Source organism: Anolis sagrei, chromosome X, assembly GCF_037176765.1.
Source record: "Anolis sagrei isolate rAnoSag1 chromosome X, rAnoSag1.mat, whole genome shotgun sequence".
NCBI lineage: Eukaryota > Metazoa > Chordata > Lepidosauria > Squamata > Dactyloidae > Anolis > Anolis sagrei.
This window is the reverse complement of record NC_090034.1, coordinates 74,019,876-74,044,232: the sequence shown is the minus strand read 5'-3', so window position 1 is coordinate 74,044,232 and position 24,357 is coordinate 74,019,876. Positions and strand designations below refer to the sequence as shown.

The window sequence follows — 24,357 nt, the reverse complement described above, 5'->3', positions numbered from 1 at the left end:
CCAGAGCCAGGTTTTTAGTGATTTCCTGAACGTCAGGAGGGAGGGGGCAGATCTAACCTCTAGTGGGAGGGAGTTCCAAAGCCGGGGAGCCACCACCGAGAAGGCCCTGTCTCTCGTCCCCACCAACCGTGACTGTGAGGGTGGTGGGACCGAGAGGAGCCCCCCACTCCCGGAAGATCTTAATAGCCTCGGTGGTTCATAGGGGAGAATCCGTTCGGACAGGTAAACTGGGCCAGAGCCGTTTAGGGCTTTATGGGTCAAAACCAGCACTTTGAATTGTGCCCGGAAGCTGATCGGCAGCCAGTGGAGCTGGCGTAACAGAGGGATCATATGGTCTCTGTACCCCGCCCCTGTTAGCAATCTGGCTGCTGCACGTTGGACTGATTGAAGCTTCCGGGCAGTCTTCAGAGGCAACCCCACGTAGAGAGCGTTGCAGTAGTCTAAACGGGATGTAACCAGAGCGTGGACTACCGTGGCCAAGTCAGACTTCCCAAGGTACGGGCGCAGCTGGCACACAAGCTTTAATTGTGCAAAAGCTCCCCTGACCACCACCGAGACCTGGGGTTCCAGGCTCAGCGATGAGTCCAGGATCACTCCCAAGCTGCGACCCTGCGCCCTCAGGGGGAGTGTAACCCCGTCCAGCACAGGCTGTAACCCTATACCCTGTTCGGCCTTACGACTGACCAGGAGTACCTCTGTCTTGTCTGGATTTAGTTTCAGTCTGTTGTCCCTCATCCAGTCCGTTACAGCAGCCAAGCACCGGTTCAGGACTTCAACAGCCTCCTTAGTAGCAGGTGATGTTATGATGATGGCTCTTCTTCTGTGCCTTTAAAGTGGTATAAGTAGATAAACCAACAACAAACAATGATAAAGCTTCTTTATCAATGCAGTGGTGTGATCTCAGTACCAAGTCATGTTGTGCAACCTGTTCCAGTGTTGAATCTTTCTCTTCCGTCTTGACATTCCAAACAAAACCACCCACTTTTGGGCTGCGATTTCCATCGCTCTGTCTGTCGGAAACGGAGAGGTTTGAACTGCATGAACTGAAGAGGAATGGCAGCTGACCAGAAAGGATGGGAGGAGAGGAGGTGGTAAACAGAACTGGAAGGGGAGAGTGTGTGACAGAGTTGTCTTGTATAGAAATAATCTGGTGAGTCAGGCTTTGGGATCGGGGTCAGGGTTGGGTACTTTTTTGGGGGGAGTCTCCCTTTTTGGCTGGCTTTTGCCCCAGGAAAAGGAGACCAAGTGGGGTTTCATTCTGTTCAGAGGAACCCTAGCAGGTAGGATTGTCCGAAGTCACCTCTCTAAAATGTTCCTTTTATGTGTGCATGTTGTGTGTGTGCCTCCTGCTGTGGAGGAATTTGTGGAATGAGCAGGAAGGGTTTGGTGATAAATGCCTCCTTTGGGAATCTGCACTGGCCAGCTGTAGAAGAAGAAAGGACTGAAAGCGTGAGGATTATCTTGGCAAAGGATAGTTGAAAAAGCGATGCTAGAGGAGAAAAGAGAAGGTATCGTATTGCAAAAACCATTGAAAGAGTTGGGGTATGCTAAATATGTAAGGTTTTGATTTCCATGCTTCTTTTTATCGTATCAGAAGCTAACCGAGGGGACAGCTGTAATGTATTTAAAAAACAAAAAGTTAAAAATTTGGCCTTATACTAAATGTCCTTTGACCACTAGCTAGCCGCTTGGAGTGCCTCTGGTTGCTATAAGAAGGTCCTCCATTGTGCATGTGGCTGGAGTCAGACTGCATTGTAATAGGTGGTCTGTGGTTTGCTCTTCTCCACACTCGCATGTCGTGGATTCCACTTTGTAGCCCCATTTCTTAAGGTTGGCTCTGCATCTCATGGTGCCAGAATGCAGTCTGTTCAGCACCTTCCAAGTCGCCCAGTCTTCTGTGTGCCCAGAGGGGAGTTCATCATCCGGTATCAGCCATGGCTTGAGGTTCCAGGTTTTAGCCTGCCACTTTTGGACTCTTGCTTGCTGAGATGTTCTTGCAAGTATCTCTGTAGATCTTAGAAAACTATTTCTTTATTTAAGGCGTTGGCATGCTGGCTGATGTCCAAAGAGAGGATGGGCCGGAGATGTCACTGCCTTGGTCCTTTCATTATTGGCTGCTACTTCCCATCGGATGTCAGGTGGTGCAATACCAGCTAAACAGTATAATTTCTCCAGTGGTGTGGGGCGTAAACATCCTGTGATAATGGAGTTGATGTTCATGGGGATATTAGGATGCAGGAAGATTGATCCAAAATATCAGGATCTATTCAAAGCAATGATTCTTGCAGGGAAGGCTGTAATAGCTTGGGGGATGGAAAGATGCAAAAAAATTGGATATGGTTAATTGGAATAATTATTTGTTTGACCAGGTCCAATCAGAAATTATTGCAATTGCAACCAGTGAGGTTATGAAGGAAGATAAAATGAGGAAAATTAAAGAGAAATGGTTCATATATTCGGAATGGATAAAAGGAGGCGAAGCCAATGTAAATATTGTACAGAGATGGGGAAAACTGAGCTCATGGATGGAGTTAGAGTTTTAAAGGAAATGTGGTAGGGGTTTGGGGAGGGGGAGGGAGGCAGGGGGGGAGGGGAGAGAAAAAACAAAAAAAACAACAAAAGAGTGAATGAAATCAGATATACTAGATAAGTGAGTGGACAATAATGAACGAAGGAGGTGGAGATAATGTGATTATGTGGTTATTGACATCTTTCATGTATTAATTGTATAAACCCACTCATAAAATGAATTATCAATAAAAAAATATTTTTAAAAAACCAGTATAATTTCTCCAGAGGTTTGCAGTGTAGACATCCTGTGATAATGTGGCATGTCTCATTAAGAGCCAAATCCATTGTTTTAGCATGGTGAGATGTGTTCCACACTGGGCATGCGTACTCAGCACCAGAGCAGCATAGCGCAAGGGCAGATGTCTTCACTGTGTCTGGTTGTGATCTCCCAAGTTGTGCCAGTCAGCTTTTAGCTTGCCACTTTTGGACTCTCGCTTGCTGAGATGTTCCTGCAAGTATCTCTGTAGATCTTAGAAAACTATTTCTTTATTTAAGGCGTTGGCATGCTGGCTGATGTCCAAAGAGAGGATGGGCCAGAGATGTCACTGCCTTGGTCCTTTCATTATTGGCTGCTACTTCCCATCGGATGTCAGGTGGTGCAATACCAGCTAAACAGTATAATTTCTCCAGAGGTTTGGGGTGTAGACATCCTGTGATAATGCGGCATGTCTCATTAAGAGCCAAATCCATTGTTTTAGCGTGGTGAGATGTGTTCCACACTGGGTATGTATACTCAGCAGCAGAGTAGCATAGCACAAGGGTAGATGTCTTCACTGTGTCTGGTTGTGATCTCCAAGTTGTGTCAGTCAGTTTTCGTATGATATTGTTTCTAGCAGTGCTTTTTGTAGGTCAGAGCACAGAGCACCCAGGTATTTGGGTGTGCTGCAATGCTCCATTGGGATTCCTTCCCAGGTCATCCTTAGAGCTTGAGATGCTTGTCTGTTCTTAAGAACAGGGCCCTAAGATCATCTGAGGAGACCCTGTTCATTGTCCCCCCCCTCCCCCATTGTCACAATTGTGTCTGGCGGGGACAAGGGACAGGGCCTTTTCTGTGGTGGCCCCCCGGCTGTGGAACTCCCTCCTGAGTGAAATTAGATCTGCTGCATCCCTCTTGACCGTCCAGAAATAAGTAAAATCCTTCCTATAGGATCAGGCCTTTGGAGAATTGGCTGACTTACTGACGTCCTGACTTATTTAGAACTGATGGACTGCCCTTGGATAATGATTTAAATCGGTGACTGCTGACTATTTGTTGTCTGTTTTTATATTGTTTATACGGTATTATACTGTTTATACTGTTTTATATTGTTATTATTACATTGCTGTTCATTGTATATTCATGTTTGATGTGGGCGCCATGGGGTGCCACTTTGTTAGCTGTCCTGAGTCCCTCTGCGGAGGTTGAGAAAGGACGGGATATAAAAGCGTGGCCGCATCTCCATATATGAACCCACGTGTTCCCTTCGATCATCTGGAGAGGCCCTGCTCACGATCCCACCTGCGTCACAGGCGCGTCTGGTGGGGACGAGGGATAGGGCCTTGTCTGTGGTGGCCCCTTGACTCTGGAACTCTCTCCCCAAGGACATCAGACAAGCCCCAACGCTGGTTGTCTTTAGGAAGAGCCTGAAGACCTGGCTGTTCCAGTGTGCCTTTCCAGAATAGGAATCTCCTGGCATCAAGTCCCAAATGCACTTTGTTAGAGATTCAGGATTATTTGCACATTGCACCTACCTCCAAATACCTCTCCATATCACTTGTCAAGTGTAGCAGTTTTAAATATGGTCTATTACACTTGGCCCGGCCCTTGGTTTTAAATGCGTCACTGTGTCATTGTTTTTTATTGTTCTAATGCTTTGCTTGATGTTTTATTTGCTTATGACTTTTATTGTGTATGTTATTGTTGTTGGTGGCCTTGGCCTTTGTAAGCCGCATCGAGTCCTTCGGGAGATTTTGCGGGGTATAAATAAAGTTAATAATAAATAAATAAATAAATAATAAGATGAAAAGTACACGTCTGTGTTTTAGATGGATTTGGAATCAGCTCGTTTCCCCTGTGATAGGCAGTAAGAGCTTCTGTGAGCTTCTGTTCAACCATTTCAAAGCTCCCTGCTTGGGTGGTGATGGCGGAATCGTCAGCATAGATGAAACTCTCTATCCTTTCTGGCAGTGGCTAGTCATTTGTGTAAATGTTAAACACGGATGGAGCATCCATACTGCTGTTGTAGTTATGATATCCTGTAGATCAGGGGTCCCCAAACTACGGCCCGTGGGCCACTTCCAGCCCGCCAAGGGCACTTATCCGGCCTGCGGAGGAGGAGCCCCCACCCATATAGTGCCCCTCCCTTGGCTGGCTCATGCTATCCGTCAGGCCCGATGGGCAGCGTGAGCCAGCCAAGGACAGCTGCTCCATGTGGCCTACTTGCGCGTAGGCCGCACGGGGCAGCTCCTCCCTTGGCAGGCTCACGCTATCCGTCAGGCCTGATGGGCAGCGTGAGTCAGCCAAGGGCAGCTGCTCTGCGTGGCCTACTCGCGCGTAAAGCACCTTGCGAGGTGCTTTACGCGCGAGTAGGCTGTGCAGGGCTGCTCCTCCCTTGGCAGGCTCACGCTGCCTATTGGGCCCGATGGGCAGCGTGAGCCAGCCAAGGGAGGCTGCTCCATGCAGTCATGCCGGCCACATGACCTTGGAAGTGTCTACGGACAACGCCGGCTCTTCGACTTAGAAATGCAAATGAGCACCACACCCCAGAGTCAGACACGACTGGACTTCATGTCAGAGGAAAACCTTTAACTAGGAAAAGATCCAGGGTGGAAGATCCAGGGTGGGAGATCCAGGGTGGGAGAAAGAACTCTTGTCTGTTGGAGGTAGGTATGAATGTTTCAATTGGCCACCTTGATTACCATTTCATAGCCTGACAGTTTTTAGGGAGAAACCTTTGTTGAGAGGTGATTAGCTGGCCCTGATTGTTTCTTGTCTGGAGTTCCCCTGGGTTTGAGCGTTGTTCTTTATTTACAGTTATAATTTTAGAGTTTTTTTAATACTGGTAGCCAGATTTTGTTCAGACTAGAAATAGGAAGATTTCCCATTCTCTGCTCCTGGAATTACTGCCTAAAGAGGGCTAGAAAGAACCCCCTCTAAGGGCCCTTCCACACAGCAAAATAAGATATGTGCATAGAAATTTTTTATTGATTTTTTAAAAAAAGAAACTATAGTCCGGCCCTCCAACGGTCTGAGGGACAGTGAACTGACCCCCGGTTTAAAAAGTTTGAGGACCCCTGCTGTAGATAGTCTATCACAGGCATGGGCAAACTTGGGATCTCCAGGTGGTTCGGACTTCAACTCCCAAAATTCCTACCAGCCTCAGGCCCTTGCTTTTTCCATTTCCCTTTCCTTTTCCACTTAAATGGCTGAGAATGAAAAGAAAGGGGACTGAGGCTGTTAGGAATTGTGGGAGTTGGAGTCCGAAACACCTCGAAGGCCTAAGTTTGCCCATGCCTGGTCTCCGTTTGTACGCAGTGAGTTTGAGATTTTGTTTTTTAAGTGACTACAAGATCCTTGAATTGCCAGAAGAAAGGGCAAGATTGAATCAGACTGGTTTGGTGCTGCAATCTGCAAGTGCTCTTTGGCTTGTCTTGATAAGTTAGTTTTGAAGTGAAACCAAAAAGACTCATTGGTTTCAGAGCACTGAGACCTTTTGATGAGCGACTATCATGATATAACCTCCTTCCCCCGCCTGCCTTAGGGCTTCCCCACTTCCTCCAAGTTCACCTGCAACTCTTACAGTAATTGAAGGGAAAATGGGTTTTTCCCAGCCACAAAAATACTGTGGTGAGCCAATCCCTATTGAAATGCAAAGTATTTGGAAGGTGGGGGTGGATTTTGGGCAATTGAAAGCTATTAGCTTTACAAAAGACCTCATCTTTCTGATGGGGAGATAAGTTTATCTTGCAATTTAAAAGTACAGTAAATGAAATCCTGCTTGGAGATGCTAGTCTATAATTTTCCCCAGGAAACATTAAGATGGGAGAGAAAAGACGGCATTGCCTACAATGTGCTGCAAAATAAGTAGAAAGTTTTAAAAAGAGGTTGAGAAAGCGTCGTATAGAAAACAGAAGCCAAAGGCTGTGAAATTGATTTCTCATCTTAACTCAGAGTTTCTACCCTTCATGAAAAGGAATCTGAAAAATTGCGTCAAATCATTAAATCTAGCAAATTCACTTAGTGCAGTGGTTCTCAACCTTTCTTATGTTGTGATGACCCCCATCCATAAAATTATTTTCGCTGCTATTTCATAACTGTCATTTTGCTACTGCTATGAATCATAATGTAAATATCTTACTTGTCCGAATGCGTCCACCCCTACGTCCCATCTCGTAATCTAACATCATCCGGGGAGGCCCTGCTCTTGCTCCCGTCAACTGCACAAATGTGTCTGGCGGGGACGAGAGACAGGGCCTTCTTGGCGGTGGCCCCTCGCCTATGGAACACACTCCCAAATGAGGTAAGATCTGCTCCCTCCCTCCTGGCTTTCAGAAAGAAATTAAAATCATGGCTTTGGGACCAGGCCTTCGGACAGTAGATGTTTGTAGAGTTTAAAGTACATGGCCTAGAATGACAATACAACTGGCGAGACTTTTTAAATTATTTATTGTTTTAATGATTGCTTATGTACTGTCGAATTATGATTTATGTTTAATTGTGGTTTTATTATTGTGGTTGTTATCAGAGGCGGCCCTAGGTAATTTTCAAGTGTAAGTAAACAGTATTCCCCCCCCCCCCCCCCAACCAATCACTGATATATATTTTCTGTTCATCGTGGGAGTTCTGTGTGCCATATTTGGTTCACTTCCATCATTGGTGGAGTTCAGAATGCTCTTTGATTGTAGGTGAACTATACATCCCAGTAACTACAACTCGCATATGTCAAGGTCTATTTTCCCCCAAGAGCGCCTCAAGAGCACCCCTGGGCAATATCAACTATACTGCAAATGCTTACTTTGCATAATGGTTGAGCCGCCCCTGATTGTTATGGATTGGCATCACGTCAGTGTCCAATGTATGGCATTGAAGTTTTGCCAGTTATGTGTAAATCGCTTTGAGTCCCCCTAGGGGTGAGAAAAGTGGTATAGAAATACTGTAAATAAATAAACAAATAATAAATAATATCTGATATGCAGGATGTTATTTTCATTCAGTGGACCAAATTTGACACAAATACCCGATACATCCGCATTTGAATACTGGTGATGTTGGAGCGGGGGGTTGATTTTGTCATTTGGGAGTTGTAGTTACTGGGATTTATAGTTCTCTGAACAATAACACTCACGATACAAGTCCTAATATATTTGAGAACTGCTCAGCATGGTTGTCTATAACACTATACAACTTTCAGTTTGCTATTTGGTATAGATATCTGTGTTCTTTGAATTGGGGATGTATAGTTCACCTACAATCAAAGAGCATTCTGAACTGCACCAATGATGGAATTGAACCAAACTTGGCACACAGAACTCCCATGGCCAACAGAAAATACTGGAAGGCTTTGGTGGGCATTGACCTTGAGTTTTGGAGTTGTAGTTCACCTACATCCAGAGAGCACTGTGGACTCAAACAATGATGGATCTGGACCAAACTTGGTACAAATGCTCAATGTGCCCAAATATGAACACTGGTGGAGTTTGGGGAAAAATCGACCTTGACATTTGGGAGTTGTAGATGCTGGGATTTATAGTTCACCTGCAATCAAAGAACATTCTGAACCCCAGTAATGAGAGAATTGGGCTAAACTTCCCACACAGAACCCCATGCTTTGAAGGCTGAGATGGTCGCACCTTTGTTGTCTGCTGAGCTATTGTGCACAAGCTTTATTTCATGCAGAAATTATTAAAAATATTGTGTGAAATACTGGGTTGTTGTAGGTTTTTCCGGGCTATATGGCCATGTTCTAGTGGCATTTTCTCCTGACATTTCGCCTGCATCTATGGCAAGCCTTCGACAATACATTGTGTGAAATAACCTCCAGGCTATGTGTATAAGGTTTATATGGAACATAAAGCAATGTCATGTTTAGATCTAGGTCCCATTTCCAAGGTAGCTCATTATGTACATGTATTATATGCATACAGTATAATGTTCCATAACTTGGGGAGGGGGGAATCCAAATACTACTGGTCCCAAGCATTTTGGATGACTCCATCTGTATTTAGTTTGAACCATCGCTACAGTCTTACAACTCAGGCCCCCACTTTTTCCAGGTTTAGCTTGAAAAGAGCCTTATGTAGACGATGTTGCTTTAGCTTTCTTTGCATTGCTTCTTGCAGGACTGCACAGTCTCTGAGAGGGAAGAGCGGATCTTACTGATTGTAAGTATTGCGGTTTGTGGGTTTTTTTAATGCCACCTGTAAAGGCTTCCTCTTCGTTGGGATTTTGGCCTGCATCAATAGGAGCATAGTGTCTAGATCTAAGGAAGTAATGCTACCCCTCTATTCTGCTTTGGTTAGACCACACCTGGAATATTGTGTCCAATTCTGGACACCACAATTCAAGAGAGATATTGACAAGCTGGAATGTGTCCAGAGGAGGGCGACTCAAATGATCAAGGGTCTGGAGAACAAGCCCTATGAGGAGCGGCTTAGGGAACTGGGCATGTTTAGCCTGAAGAAGAGAAGGCTGAGAGGAGATATGATAGCCATGTATAAATATGTGAGAGGAAGCCACAGGGAGGAGGGAGCAAGCTTGTTTTCTGCTTCCTTGGAGACTAGGACGCGCAACAATGGCTTCAAACTACAAGAGAGGAGATTCCATCTGAACATTAGGAAGAACTTCCTGACTGTGAGAGCCGTTCAGCAGTGGAACTCTCTGCCCCGGAGTGTGGTGGAGGCTCCTTCTTTGGAAGCTTTTAAGCAGAGGCTGGATGGCCATTTGTCAGGGGTGATTTGAATGCAATATTCCTGCTTCTTGGCAGGGGGTTGGACTGGATGGCCCATGAGGTCTCTTCCAACTCTTTGATTCTAGCGGCTGGATGGCCATCTGTCAGGGGTGATTTGAATGCAATATTCCTGCTTCTTGGCAGGGGGCTGGATTGGATGGCCCATGAGGTGTCTTCCAACTCTATGATTCTATGATATTCTATTCAATCTAGTATGCTGCCACCATCTGTGAGGTACTAGGCTATGCTGCCACCAATTAATAAGGGTTTCCTATTTAGTTTATTAATGGATTCCCCTATTTTCAAATAGATTCACTGCTACCACTCTGTAGTGTTTCTTTTAGTGTGCAGCGAGGTTTCCTTTTTTCTTTGAAATAGTACACTGAGACTTGAGTTACTAAAACAAGAACAAGTTTATTTGGAGTATGGAAGGGTCTTAATGGTTTCAGAGTTATCTTCTCCTGAGGTATAAAGCTTAACGAGTTACAATTTCAACAAATATTAATATAACTTTAGATCTTTAATTCCTAGACGGGTTGTGGTGCAGCTGGTTGGGAGTCAGCTGCATTAAAATCACTACTGACCAAAAGGTCATGAGTTCGAAGCCAGCCTGGGTCGGAGTAAGCGCCCAACCATTTGTCTAGCTTGCTGTCGACCTTTGCAGCTCAAAAGACAATTGGAAATTTAGGTACCGCTTATGTGGGGAGGCTAATTTAACTGATTTAAGACACCATAAAACTCTCCAGCAGCATGCAAAAGAATGAGGAAGTACTCCATCGGTGTCACAAGTGGGTGGTGAAGTGACAGCTCCCCCGCTGGCTGAAATTCAAAAAGCATACCCTCGTGAAGCTGGAAAGTTAAATAGCCTCTGTGTCTGTCTATGTATGTTGTGTGTCTATGGCATTGAATGTTTGCCAAGTATATGTGAATTGTGATACGCCCTGAGTCTCCTGCGGGGTGAGAAGGGCGGAATATAAATACTGTCAATAAATAAATAAAATAATTAGATGGTTCATAGGGAGAGATGCGTTCAGACAGATAAGCTAGGCCAGAACCATTTAGGGCTTTATAGGCTAAACCCAGTACTTTGAATTATGCCCGGTAGCAAACTGGCAGCAGTGGAGTTGGCACGACAGAGGAGTTGTATGCTCCCCGAGTGCTCCAGTTAGCAACCTTTACATTGTGTATTTGACACACTAAATGGAGCGGTGGGCTCAAACCCAATAATATTTGGGATATGCAAACATCCCGTTCATGCTGTGTTTGTGGTCCCATTCCATGAATGCAAACCTATCTTGGGCCAGTGCAAGAAATCTCTGAAGACCATGTGCCTCCCTCCACTGGCAACTGGAGTTATTGTTTGCTTTTCTTATAAAGGTAAGAGGACTTTTGTTTCTTTTTAACGGAGGTGCTTCTCTACTTTGCACCCTTCAGGGCAGACACATCTTTGGGATATGCGAGCAAATCTTGAGCCATAGTCCTGCCAACCTCCTGAATCAAACTGCTGTCTTGGAGACAGTGGAGCTTGTGCCAACTGGGCCAGAAGACAGCCTGGTGAGCCAGTTCTGCATTCATCTCCTTCTCTTTCTCTCTCGTAAGGATACTATAGGGACAAACCGGGTGCAAAGCCTTTTAACCTGATGCTGCAGCTATAGGTACTGATGCAATCCTTGGGTATTAGTAAAGAGAAGTAAAAATAGAAGTAGAAATTCAAAAATAAATCATAATCATTGCAGACACTGCTTTGGCATGCAAAGTACGCCATTTGTTGCTGACTCCTTTATGTGTAAAGGTAGAGGTTTTCCCTTGACAATAAGTCTAGTCGTATCAGACTCTGGGGGTTGGTGCTCATCTCCATTTCTAAGCCAAAGAGCTGGCATTGTCTGAAGACACCTCCCAGGTCATGTGGCTGGCATGACTGCATGGAGTGCCGTTACCTTCCCACAGAAGTGCACCTATTGATCTACTCACACTTGCGTGTTTTCAAACTATGTTGGCAGAAGCTGGGGCTAACAGTGGGAGCTCCCCCTGCTCCCAGGATTTGAATTGCCAACCTTTCTGGTCAGCAAGTTCAGCAACTCAGTGGTTTAACCCGCTGCACCACCAGCAACTGGAGCCCCTAGTGGAGCAGAGGGCTAAACCCCAGTGCCGGCAGGACTGAAGACCCACAGGTTTCAGGTTCAAATCCAGGGAGAGCGCGGATGAGCTCCCACTGTTAGCTCCAGCTCCTCATGCAGAGACATGAGAGAAGACTCCCACAAGGATAGTAAAAGATCAAAGCATCCTGGTGTCCCATGGGCAACGTCCTTGCAGATGGCCAATTCTCTCACACCAGAAACGACTTGCAGTTTCTCAAGTCGCTCCTGACACGACAAAAACACCAAAACAAAAAACAAAAAAACCACCAGCAACTGGCCCTGCACACTGTGATTTATTTTCTGTGTTAAATTATTGTGATTTTACATTGTTTGATGTGCTTATTTATATTGTTTTTTGTATTTTACTTTATTTCTATATTTTAATGTTGTTGTATGTTGTTTATTTGCATTGCTGTATCGTCGGGCTTATTTATTTATTTAGTACATTTCTATACCGCCCCTCTCAGCCTTCTGGCGACTCGAGGCGGTTTACAAGGCAAGAATTCAATGCCCCCAAGGACACAATTACAATATACAATATAAAAACATCAGCAACAATAAAATCAAACATTATAATGAAACATATTTCAATCGATAATCATTAAAACAATGTCCAGTTCCACCATATAGTTATTCCATTATTATATCTGTTACTCCGTATTTTCAAATGCCCACTCAAATAACCATGTCTTAAGATTCTTCCGGAATGATAGGAGCGAGGAAGCCGATCTAATATCCCTAGGAAGGGCATTCCATAGCCAAGGGGCCACCACTGAGAAGGCCCTGTCTCTCGTTCCCGCCAACCGTACTTGTGATGATGGCGGGACCGAGAGCAGGGCCTCTCCAGATGATCTTAAAGTTCTTGCAGGTTCATAAGGGGAAATTTGTTTGGACAGGTAAGCTGGGCCAGAAACGTTTAGGGCTTTATAGGCTAAAGCCAGCACTTTGAATTGTTCCCAGTAGCGAACTGGCAGCCAGTGGAGCTGGCGCAACAAGAGAGTTGTATGCTCCCTGAGAGCCGCTCCTGTTAGCGATCTGGCTGCTGTCCGTTGGACCAGTTGAAGCTTCTGGACAGTCTTCAAAGGCAAGCCCACGTAGAGAGCATTGCAGTAGTCTATACGGGATGTAACAAGATGGGGTGGCCTCATGTAAGCCACCCCAAGTCCCCTTGGAGAGATGGTGGTGGTGAATAACTAAAGTTATTATTATTATTATTATTATTGTTGTTATTATTAATATTTGTGTGTATGCATACTATTTGGATTATGTAGATATACCTCTATGGGATAGCTTCTTGCAGAGCGTTGATCTATACCAGGCTTTCTTAAATTGTGGGTTAAGATCCCAGATGGGGTCCCCTTATCTCAATATTGGGGCCACAGTAAAAGATTTCTGGGCACCACAAACCCGTTAGCAACAATGTGCGGTGTTTGCAGTGGACTCTGCAGAAAATGCTTCACCTGCAGTCCACAAAAAAGAGAAAAGCCCTGGAGTGTGGTGGAGGCTCCTTCTGTGGAAGCTTTTAAACAGAGGCTGGATGGCCATCTGTCAGGAGTGATTTGAATGCAATATTCCTTCTTCTTGGCAGGGGGTTGGACTGGATGGCCCATGAGGTCTCTTCCAACTCTTTGATTCTATGATTCTATGATTGCTTCTGTGTGGGAAGAATTCCAGGTGTAAGTCAGGCAATGAGAAAAAGCGGCCTAAGGAATGCTTTCATACATTGCTGTCCTTATTAAGGGGGAAAACTGCTTAGCAATTAGAGCAAGGACCTCTTGTCTTGGTTCTCACTTCAAATCATGTCCTGGTCAAGTTTTGCTTTAAGTCTTGGGGATTTTACCATGAACTCAAGCTATTCCTGCTTCTTGGCAGGGGGTTGGACTGGATGGCCCATGAGGTCTCTTCCAACTCTTTGATTCTATGATTCTATGATTGTCTACTTTGGCCAACGTAGAGAGTGGTTCACCTGAGACTGTAAAGCAGGTGTATGGTCCCTCCTCTCTGATCCTTGAAACCGAATTTGGTTCTGATAACTCCGCCTCTTCCTTCTTGTCTCTTCAGGGCATTGAGATTAAGTCCTCACCTTCTTGTCTCCATTTCATATCAGGAACTGCCCCCGAGGTGAGTGAAACTGTGGTAGGAACAGTATTTGCGGCATTGACTCATCCCCTTGAGCCCATTCCTGCAGGGAAGGAAGGGAGCATGAAATGAGATCTTAAAATAGCCCACCTTCACCCAGAGGTATTTCTTTGCTAAGCAGAACGGGGCTCGAGTAAAAGTTTGGAGATATTGCTTTTTTGGATTACAATGCCCAGAACCTCCTGACATCTTGTGGGAGATTTGGGGAGTTGTCGTAAGTAACACTCCCAAACTTTATGCCGTGTTGCCTCCATAGTGACCCTGTTTGCGTCATACTAAACTTAGATGGAAACTCTTCTCCCCGCGTTTCTCTCGGCTCCTCAGCATGGCTCGTTCCTTCTCTTGCATCCTTTGCCGAGCTGGAATGACTGAAAAGGTCAGGGCTTAAAGTTAATGCTTAATCCCTTCTTAAGCGGCAACCTTCTCCCCCTCCCTTTGCAATCTCGACTTTCACTGTCTAGAAAGCTTCTTACTTGGATTTCACTTGGTGAAAAGTGTCTACGTTGCCTCTTTCCAGCTCTGGCTTGGACTTGACGTTGTCCTGTTTTGTTTGTGTGTTTACTTTCTTTGTTTCAGTGCTCGGCCGAATACGGCAACAGAGTCTTCCCGGGAGACGAGGTGCTTCAAGTCAATGGTCAGGTGGTGGTAAGTAGAGGCACCTCTTTTTATTTTCCACTAGCTGTCCCCTGCCACACATTGCTGTGGCCCAGTCTGTGTATATGTATTTTGTGTGTGTGTATATGTATATATGTGTGTATATGTGTAAATATGTTGTGTTGTGCATGCATTGTAATTTTTTTTTGCTTTTTCAGTCTCTTCTGTTATGTTTTTCAGTGTTTTTATGAGTATTTATTTGTCGTGTCAGAGCAATCAGTCCATTATATTACATTTCTAACAGAACAAAGCAAACAAACAGAAAAATACACTACTTGTGAGTTTGGTAGCTGGTTAAATGTCCTTCGAACAGTATCTGGCCACTTGGAGTGCTTCCGGTGTTGCTGCAAGAAGGTCCTCCATTGTGCATGTGGCGGGGCTCAGGTTGCATTGCAGCAGGTGGTCAGTGGTTTGCTCTTCTCCACACTCGCATGTCGAGGATTCTACTTTGTAGCCCCATTTCTGAAGGTTGGCTCTGCATCTCGTGGTGCCAGAGCGCAGTCTGTTCAATGCCTTCCAAGTCGCCCAGTCTTCTGTGTGCCCAGGAGGGAGTCTCTCATTTGGTATCAGCCATTGGTTGAGATGCTGGGTTTGAGCCTGCCACTTTTGGACTCTCGCTTGCTGAGGTGTTCCAGTGAGTGTCTCTGTAGATCTTAGAAAACTATGTCTAGATTTAAGTCGTTGGCGTGCTGGCTGATACCCAAACAGAATGAGCTGGAGATGTTTCTGCCTTGGTCCTTTCACTATTGGCTGCTACTTCCCGGCGGATGTCAGGTGGTGCAATACCGGCTAAGCAGTGTAATTTCTCCAGTGGTGTAGGGCGGAGACACCCCGTGATAATGCGGCATGTCTCATTAAGAGCCACATCCACTGTTTTAGTATGGTGAGATGTGTTCCACACTGGGCATGCATACTCAGCAGCAGAGTAGCATAGCGCAAGGGCAGATGTCTTCACTGTATCTGGTTGTGATCCCCAGGTTGTGCCAGTCAGCTTTCGTATGATATTGTTTCTAGCACCCACTTTTTGCTTGATGTTCAGGCAGTGCTTCTTGTAGGTAAGAGCACGGTCCAGAGTGACTCCCAGGTATTTGGGTGCGCTGCAATGCTCCAGTGGGATTCCTTCCCAGGTGATCTTCAGAGCTTGGGATGCTTCTCTGTTCTTGAGATGAAAGGCACATGTCTGTGTTTTAGATGGGTTAGGGATCAGCTGGTTTTCCCTGTAGTAGGCAGTAAGAGCACCTAGAGCTTCGGAGAGCTTCTGTTCTACAGTCTCAAAGCTCCCTGCTTGAGCAGTAATGGCACGATCATCAGCATAGATGAAGCTCTCCATCCCTTCTGGCAGTGGCTGGTCGTTTGTGTAGATGTTGAACATGGATGGAACAAGCACGCTCCCCTGAGGCAGGTCATTCCTCTGTTTCTGCCATCTGCTTCTCTGGCCCTGGAACTCAACAAAAAAGCTCCTGTTTTGTAGCAGGTTTTTATGAGTGATGGTCACTTGTTGCTGGCCTGATATATGTATTTTGTCCAAATTTGGTGTCTATTCGCCCAGTGGTTTTTGATTTATGTTAATCATAAATACACAGACAGTGTTTTACTTATTTTTATAGATAAGTACTTATTTTTATAGAGGAGCCCCCGGTGGCGCAGTGGGTTAAAAGCTCTGTGCTGGCAGGACTGAAGACCGACAGGTCACAGCTTCGAATCCGGGGAGAGGCGGATGAGCTCCCTCTATCAGCTCCAGCTCCTCATGCGGGGACATGAGACATATTTAAGCCTCCCACAAGGATGATAAAAACATCAAATCATCCGGGCGTCCCCTGGGCAACATCCTTGCAGACGGCCAATTCTCTCACAACAGGAGTGACTTGCAGTTTCTCAGGTCGCTCCTGACACGACAAAAAAAATATTTTTTTTAATAGACTGTCTTTAGCAGTGTTTCTATACTTTTTTTTAATGCCACAACCCCTTAATGCAGTTCTTCATGTAGTGGTGACCCCCAACCATAATTCTATTTTCATTGCTCCTTCATAACTGTAATTTTGCTACTGTTCTGAATCATCATGTAAATATCTGATATGCAAGATATATTTATGTTGAAAGTCTTCAGCAATACATTGTATTTCTGTTGTTATAAATTGAACATAATGAAAGCATACTGATTTATCACAAAAAAACAATACGTTTGGGGAGCATGGGGTTTGGAGTACCTTCAACTGATTCAGCTCAGACTTCCACAGACCACTAAGACCCCCGTGAATGACAGATTTGAACCAAACTTGGCACACAGAACCTTTATGACCACAAGAAAATACTGGAGGGATTTGGGAGGAATCCACAGTAATAGGATCCTAGTGTTGCAAGAGACCTCCAAGGACCATCCAGTACAACCTCCCTCTGCCATAAGGGAAAAGCACAATCCAAGCACTCCTAACAGATGGCCATAGAGACTCTGCTTAATAATAATATTTAGAATAATAGTAATAGAATCCTAGAGTAGGGAGACTTGCAAGGGCCGTCCAGTACAACTTCCTTCTGGCTTAAGGGGAAAGCACAGCAAAACACTCCTGATAGAAGTCTGACTTGGCCACGGTAGTCCACGCTCTGGTTACATCCCGTACAGACTACTGCAACACTCTCTATGTGGGGTTGCCTTTGAAGACTGCTCGGAAGCTTCAAATGGTCCAGCGTTCGGCAGCCAGGTTGCTAACAGGAGCGGCACTCAGGGAGCATACTACTCCTCTGTTGCGCCAACTCCACTGGCTGCCAGTTTGCTACCGGGCACAATTCAAAGTGCTGGCTTTAGCCTATAAAGCCCTAAACCAGTGGTTCTCAGCCTTCTTAATGCCGCGACCCCTTAATACAGTTCCTCATGTTGTGGTGACCCCCAAGCAAAAAATTATTGTTATTGCTACTTCATATCTGCAACTTTGCTGCTGTTATTATGTAAATATCTGATATGCAGGATGTATTTTCATCACTGGACCAAATTTGAATACTGGTGGGGTTGCGGGGATTGATTTTGTCATTTGGGAGTTGTAGTTGCTGGGATTTATAGTTCACCTACAATCAAAGAGCATGCTTTACTCCACCAACGATGGAACTGAAGCAAACTTGGCACACAGAACTCCCATGGCCAACAGAAAATACTGGAAGGGTTTGGTGGGCATGGGCCTTGATCTTTGGAGTTGTAGTTCACCTATATCTAGAGAGCACTGTGGACTCAAACAATGATGGATCTGGACCAAACTTGGCATGAATACTCAATATGCCCAAATATGAACACAGATGGAGTTTGGTGAAAATAGTCCTTGACGTTTGGGAGTTGTAGTTGCTGGGATTTATAGTTCAACTACAATCAAGTGAATTGTGAACTGCACCAATGATAGAATTGGGTGAAACTTCCCACACAGAACCTCCATGACCAACAAAAAATGTTGAGTTTTCTGATGGTCTTTGGCGACCCCTCTAAAAACCCCTCGCGACCCCTCCAGGGGTCCCGACCCCCAGGTTGAGAACCACTGCCCTAAACGGTTCTGACCCTACTTACCTCTCTGAACGCATCTCCTCCTATGAACCAACTAGGACACTAAGATCATCTGGGGAGGCCCTGCTCTCTGTCCCACCTGCATCAGAGGCGTGCTTGGCAGGGACGAGAGACAGGGCCTTCTCAGTGGTGGCCCCTCGGCTGTGTAACGCCCTGCCTGCAGATATCAGATCAGCCCCCTCCCTGCTGGCATTTCGGAGGAAAGTGAAGACCTGGCTGTTCGAACAAGCATTTGATTAAACAGTGTAACTGAACATAGGAATACGGAATAATGGATGACGAGACTGGATTCTGATTTTACTGTTGAGGCGCTAATGATTGTTATACTGTTGTTAATGAGTTATGTGATAATTGTTTTTAATTGCCCTATACTTGTTTTGTGATATTTTGTACTGATGTTGTTCACCGCTTTGAGTCGCCTGAGGGCTGAGAAAAGCGGTATAGAAATAAAGTAAAGAATAAATAAATAATAGATGGCCATTTAGACTCTCCGTAATAATAATAATAATAATAATAATAATAATAATAATAATAATAATTCCTTTCTTCCTGCCTTCCTTCCTCTCTCCTTTCTCTTCTTTCCTTCCCTCTCCCATCCCTGCCTCCTTTCCTTCCTCTTTCTTTCCTTCTACCTTTCCTTCCATTCCTATCCTTCTCTTCACCAGTCCTTTTCTTCCTGTCTTCTCTCCTTTCTTTCCCTTCCTTCCTCCCTTCCTTCTGTGGCAGTTTGTAAGGGGTTTGCATCCTCCCTTCACCTCCAGTTTTCTTGCGCGCGCTGGGGAGAGGGCCTTTTGCGCATGATCAGTTAGGTACTTTTGCGGGGGGGGGGGGGGGGATATTAAAGTTTTTTCCACTTCCTTTTTAAATATTTTTTTTTGTTTGGAAGACATAGATCGGATTACAATGTGTTTTGCTGCCAAATTTGGTGCCAATTCATCCAGGGGTTTATTTCTTTATTTGGAAGTTTTCTATACCGGCCTTCTCACCTCAACGAGGGACTCAGATCGGTTTACAACCTATATGCAAATACAGTAATATATAAGTACAACAGAGTGTAATGTCATTACAGATTAAAATAGTACAATAAAGTACAATAAAAACATCATCATCACAATTACCCAAGCCAAGTCGTCAATCCAGTCATAGTCATAGTCACAGTTCATCATCCTCCTTCCTTGTGGACGGAGGTTATAGATTCAGTCCTCGAATGCCACATTACAGAGCCAGGTCTTTAGTAGTTTAGTAGTCAGGAGGGAGGGAGCAGACCTAATCTCCAGTGGGAGGGAGTTCCAAAGCCGGGGAGCCACCACCGAGAAGGCCCTGTCCCTCGTCCCCACCAACCGTGATTGCGAGGGTGGTGGGACCGAGAGCAGCCCCCCCCCCCCGGGAAGATCTTAATAACCTTGATGGTTCATAGGGGAGAATCCGTTCGGACAGGTAAACTGGGCCGGAGTCGTTTAGGGCTTTATAGGTCAAAACCAGCACTTTGAATTGTGCACGGAAGCTAATCGGCAGCCAGTGGAGCGGGCGTAACAGAGGGGTCGTATGGTCTCTGTACCCCGCTCCTGTTAGCAGTCTGGCTGCCGCTCGTTGGACTGATTGAAACTTCCGGGCAGTCTTCAGAGGCAACCCCACGTAAAGAGCGTTGCAGTAGTCTAGACAGGATGTAACCAGAGCGTGGACCACCGTGGCCAAGTCAGACTTCCCAAGGTACGGGCGCAGCTGGCGCACAAGCTTTAATTGTGCAAAAGCTCCCCTGACCACTACCGAGACCTGGGGTTCCAGGCTCAGCGATGAGTCCAGGATCACTCCCAAGCTGCGAACCTGCGCCTTCAGGGGGAGTGTAACCCCGTCAAGCACAGGCTGTAACCCTATGCCCTGTTCGGCCTTTCGTTTTTGAGTTCTGTGAATATCACAAACGCACATTACATTTTTATTTATATAGATATCGCTGACTTAACTTGGGTAGGATTGACCAAGGTATTCCACCAGCTATTCTTGTATTTGTTTGTTCATTTATTTATTTCACTTTATTTACTGCATTTATTCCCTTCTTGTTTCTCTCAAAGTGAGATCCGAAGTGGCTTACAAAGTACATAAACAAGGAATGAAGTTGCAACATTCCATTTGAAACAGTCAGGGGGGAAAAATTAAGACAGTCAACCCACAGCATTTACTGGGGTTAAGGGCATAGGAGTAGCAGCATAAAATGAAATCACACCAGATTTGGCAACGAAACGTCTCACAACACAAGGAGTGACAATCAGTAAAAAAAATTATGATTTTGTCATTTGGGAGTTGTAGTTGCTGGGATTTATAGTTCACCTATAATCAAAGAGCATTCTGAACTCCATCAATGATGGAATTGAGCCAAACTTGGCACACAGAACTCCCTTGACCAACAGAAAATACTGGAAGGGTTTGGTGGGCATTGACCTTGAGTTTTGGAGTTGTAGTTCACCTACATCCAGAGAGCACTGTGGACTCAAACAAGGATGGATCTGGACCAAAGTTGGCAGGAATACTCAATATACCCAAATGTGTACACTGGTGGAGCTTCGGGAAAACAGACCTTGACATACGGGAGTTGTAGTTATTGGGATTTATAGTTCACCTACAATCAAACCCCACCAACAATAGAATTGGGCTAAATTTCCTACACAGAACCCCCATGACCAAGAGAAAATACTATGTTTTCGTGCCCTTCTGACAGATCCTCACGACCCCCTCTCATGGGTCCCGACCCCCAGATTGAAAAATGTTGCCTTAAGGTCATCCAGTCCAACTCTCTCCACCAGGACAAGAAAATGTAATCAGAGCCCTCCTGAAAAAGAGCCATCCAGCCATAGATATAGATAGATAGATATGATTCACACACACACACAGATATAGTATCATAGATTTGAAAGGGACTCCTAAAAAGGACAATGATATGTTACATGTTCCAGAGTAGGCTAACCAGACATCCTCCACATCAACACTGACAAAGAAACAGCAAGAAATACTGTTTACCCACAAGCATAAAGACATTACATATATTCGAAACCAACACTTTCTCATTACTTTATCTTCCAGATCACCAGACTGGGCCACAGCAACGCGTGGCAGGGGACAGCTAGTATCTATATATCTAGCTAGCTAGCTATCTGAGAATCCCTCTTTCTGAATCTTTCAGTCCTCTGGAATGGTTTTATGGTCAGCTTCTGGCAGATGTTGACCCTAGAGTTGTCTTGAAGGACCTAGAACACTGTTTCTCAACCTTCCTAATGCCGTAACTCCTTAATACAGTTCCTCATGTTGTGGTGACTTCCAACCATAACATTATTTTCGTTGCTATTTATTTATTTGCAGTATTTATATTCCGTCCTTCTCACTCCGCAGGGGACTCAGAGCAGATTACAATGTACATATACATGGCAAATATTCAATGCCATAGACACACAACATATATAGACAGACACACAGAGGCTATTTAACATTCCAGCTTTCATGAGGGTATTCTGGCCACTAGGGGAGCTGTCGCTTCACCGTCCATTCGTGACAATGATGGATTACTTCCTCATTCATTTTGCATGGTTACTGGAGATTTTTATGGCATCATAAATTAGTTAAATTAGCCTCCCAGCATAAGTGGTACCTAAATTTCCTACTTGACAGATGCAACTGTCTTTTGGGCTGCAAAGGTCGACAGCAAGCTACACAATGGCCGGAAGCTCACTCTGACCCAGGCTGGCTATGAACTCATGACCTTTCGGTCAGTAGTGATCTTAATGCAGCTGACTCCTAGCCAGCTGCGCCACAGTCCTGATGCTACAACATCTGGAACAGTGGTTGTCAACCTTCCTAATGCTACGATCCCTTAAAACAGTTCCTCATGTTTCGGTGACCCCTTACCATAAAATTATTTTTGTTGCTACTTCATAACTGTAATTTTGCTACTGCTATGGATCGTAATATAAATATCTGATATGCAGGATGTATTGTCATTCACTGGACCAAATTTGGCACAAATACCAAATATGTCCAAATTTGAATACTGGTGGGATTGGGGGGAGGATTAATTTTGTCATTTGGAAGTTGTAGTTGCTGAGATTTATAATTTACCTACAAGCAGAGAATATTCTGAACTCCGCCAATGATTGAATTGAAGCAAACTTTGCATACAGAACTCCCATGATCAACAAGAAATACTGGAAAGGTTTGGTGGGCATTGACCTTGCGTTTTGGAGTTGTAGTTCACCTACGTCCAGAGAGCACTGTGGACTCAAACAATGATGGATCTGGACCAAACTTGGCATGAATATGGCCAAATGTGAACACCAGTGGAGTTTGGGGGAAATAGACCTTGACATTTGGGAGTTGTGTTGCTGGGATTTATAGTTCACCTACAATTACAGCGGGAGGAGAGCTTTTGATGGGGGGAGTCACCATCTGTTTACAAAAAGGGAGAGAAGGACAGGCGGAGAAAATACTCAGTATGCCCAAATGTGAAGACTGGTGTTGTAGTTGCTGGGATTTATAGTTCACCTACAATCAACGAGCATTCCGAACCCCACCAATGATAGAATTGGGCTAAAATTCCTACACAGAACCCCCATACCTTGAAGGGACTCACTGGTACAAGGCTCCCTCCGTCCTCGCACGCTCTCCCTTGTCTGCACATGCGCTCCATGCTGCCATGCGCTGAGCGCGCCTGCTCTCCCCTCCCCACTTGGAGTCTCAGAAACAGCCCTCCCCTTGGCCGAGAAGCTGGTCAATCACAGCAGAGGAGGACTTTTGGTGGGAGGATTTGCAGTCTGTTTCCAAAAAGGAAGAGTAAGACAGGAGGAGAGATCTTCCGCCTTCTCTGTTTTCTGATGGTCTATGGCAGTGATTCTCAACCTTCATAATGCCGTGACCCCTTAATGCAGTTTCTCATGTGTTGGTGACCCCCAACCATAACATTATTGCCATTGGTACTTCGTAACTGTAATTTGGCTACTGTTATGAATGTAAATGTAAATGTAAATAATGATATGCAGGCTGTATTCTCATTCACTGGACCAAATTTGACGCAAATAGCCAATATGCCCAAATTTGAAAACTGGTGGGGTTGTGGGGGGGGGGGGGTCATTTTGTCATTTGGGAGTTGGCAACAAAACGTCTCACTACACAAGGAGTGACCATCACTCAAAAAATTATGATTTTGTCATTTGAGAGTTGTAGTTGCTGGGATTTATAGTTAACCTATAATCAAAGAGCATTCTGAACTCCACCAACAAAAGAATCAAGCCAAATTTGGCACACAGAACTCCCAAGACCAAGAGAAAGTACTGGAAGGGTTTGTTGGGCATTGACCTTGAGTTTGGGAGTTGTAGTTCACCTACATCCAGAGAGCACTGTGGACTCAAACAGTGATGGATCTGGACCAAACTTGGCACAAATACTCAATATGCCGAAATGTGAACACTGGTGGAGTTTGGGGGAAATAGACCTTGACATTTGGGAGTTGTAATTGCTGGGATTTATAGACATGGCCAACATTAACTACTGGCGGGGTTGGGGGGGCTGTTTTTGAGTTCTGGGAGTTGTCATTCACCAACACCAACAAGGATACGGACAGGCAGAGAGATCTTCAACCTTCTCTGCCAAAAGGGTTCCTAAGACCATCAGAAATAATGTGTTTTCTGATGGTCTTTGGCGACCCCTCTGAAACCCCTTCAGGACCCCCCCCAGTCGTCCCGACCCCCAGGTTGAGAAACACTGGTCTATGGCAACCCCTTTGAAACCCCCTCGTGACCCCCCCCCCCCAGGGGTCCCGACCCCCAGGTTGAGAAACTATGCCATACTAGCTAACTGTTGGATCTCATGTATTTCAATTTATTTTGGTTGCCTTTCAAACTTGCGGTTCTCCAAGGCAGCTTGCTATTTAAAAAGAGCCACAAATAATGTTAAAATAATGTAAGCAATTTAAAAGCAAGATGCTTTAAATAAGGAAACAATGTCAAATAACTAAGAGCCAAAGCTAGCAAAACCAAGTAAACGATGCTGATTGTATATCGCTCAAAATGATACTCTGTGAGATTTGAAGCACCACTGAAAACAACCAAGTAATTTCCTAATTTATTTAACACATTTCTTAATTGTGAGTTTTTCTGCTGCAGCTATTATGTCTTATCTTTAGATGTATCCATATTGATAATTATAGCTGTTTGGTGTCAGTTTTAATTGTTGAGGTTCCAGCTTGTGGAATCTTGGAATATGTTGTTTGGCACCATTCTTTGCATTCTCTGGTGACACATTGCCTTGAACGCCAGCCTTCGAAATCTCTGGAAGACCTCACAAAACTACAAACCTTAGGATTCCAAAGGACAAACCCATAGTAGTTTCAAAACATTCTCCTTGC

The 24,357-nt window shown here is 44.9% G+C and overlaps 1 protein-coding gene across 1 annotated transcript in view; it reads left to right on the top strand.

The window, feature by feature from the left end:
• The window catches only part of CNKSR1 (connector enhancer of kinase suppressor of Ras 1), a 74,674-nt gene that overhangs the window by 15,992 nt on the left and 34,325 nt on the right, over positions 1-24,357 (top strand). Inside the window, exons 5-8 of the mRNA XM_060784474.2 lie at positions 8,890-8,931; positions 10,932-11,051; positions 13,697-13,756; positions 14,351-14,419. Coding sequence (XP_060640457.2) covers positions 8,890-8,931; positions 10,932-11,051; positions 13,697-13,756; positions 14,351-14,419 — 291 coding nt within the window. The remainder of the gene's footprint in view (positions 1-8,889; positions 8,932-10,931; positions 11,052-13,696; positions 13,757-14,350; positions 14,420-24,357) is intronic.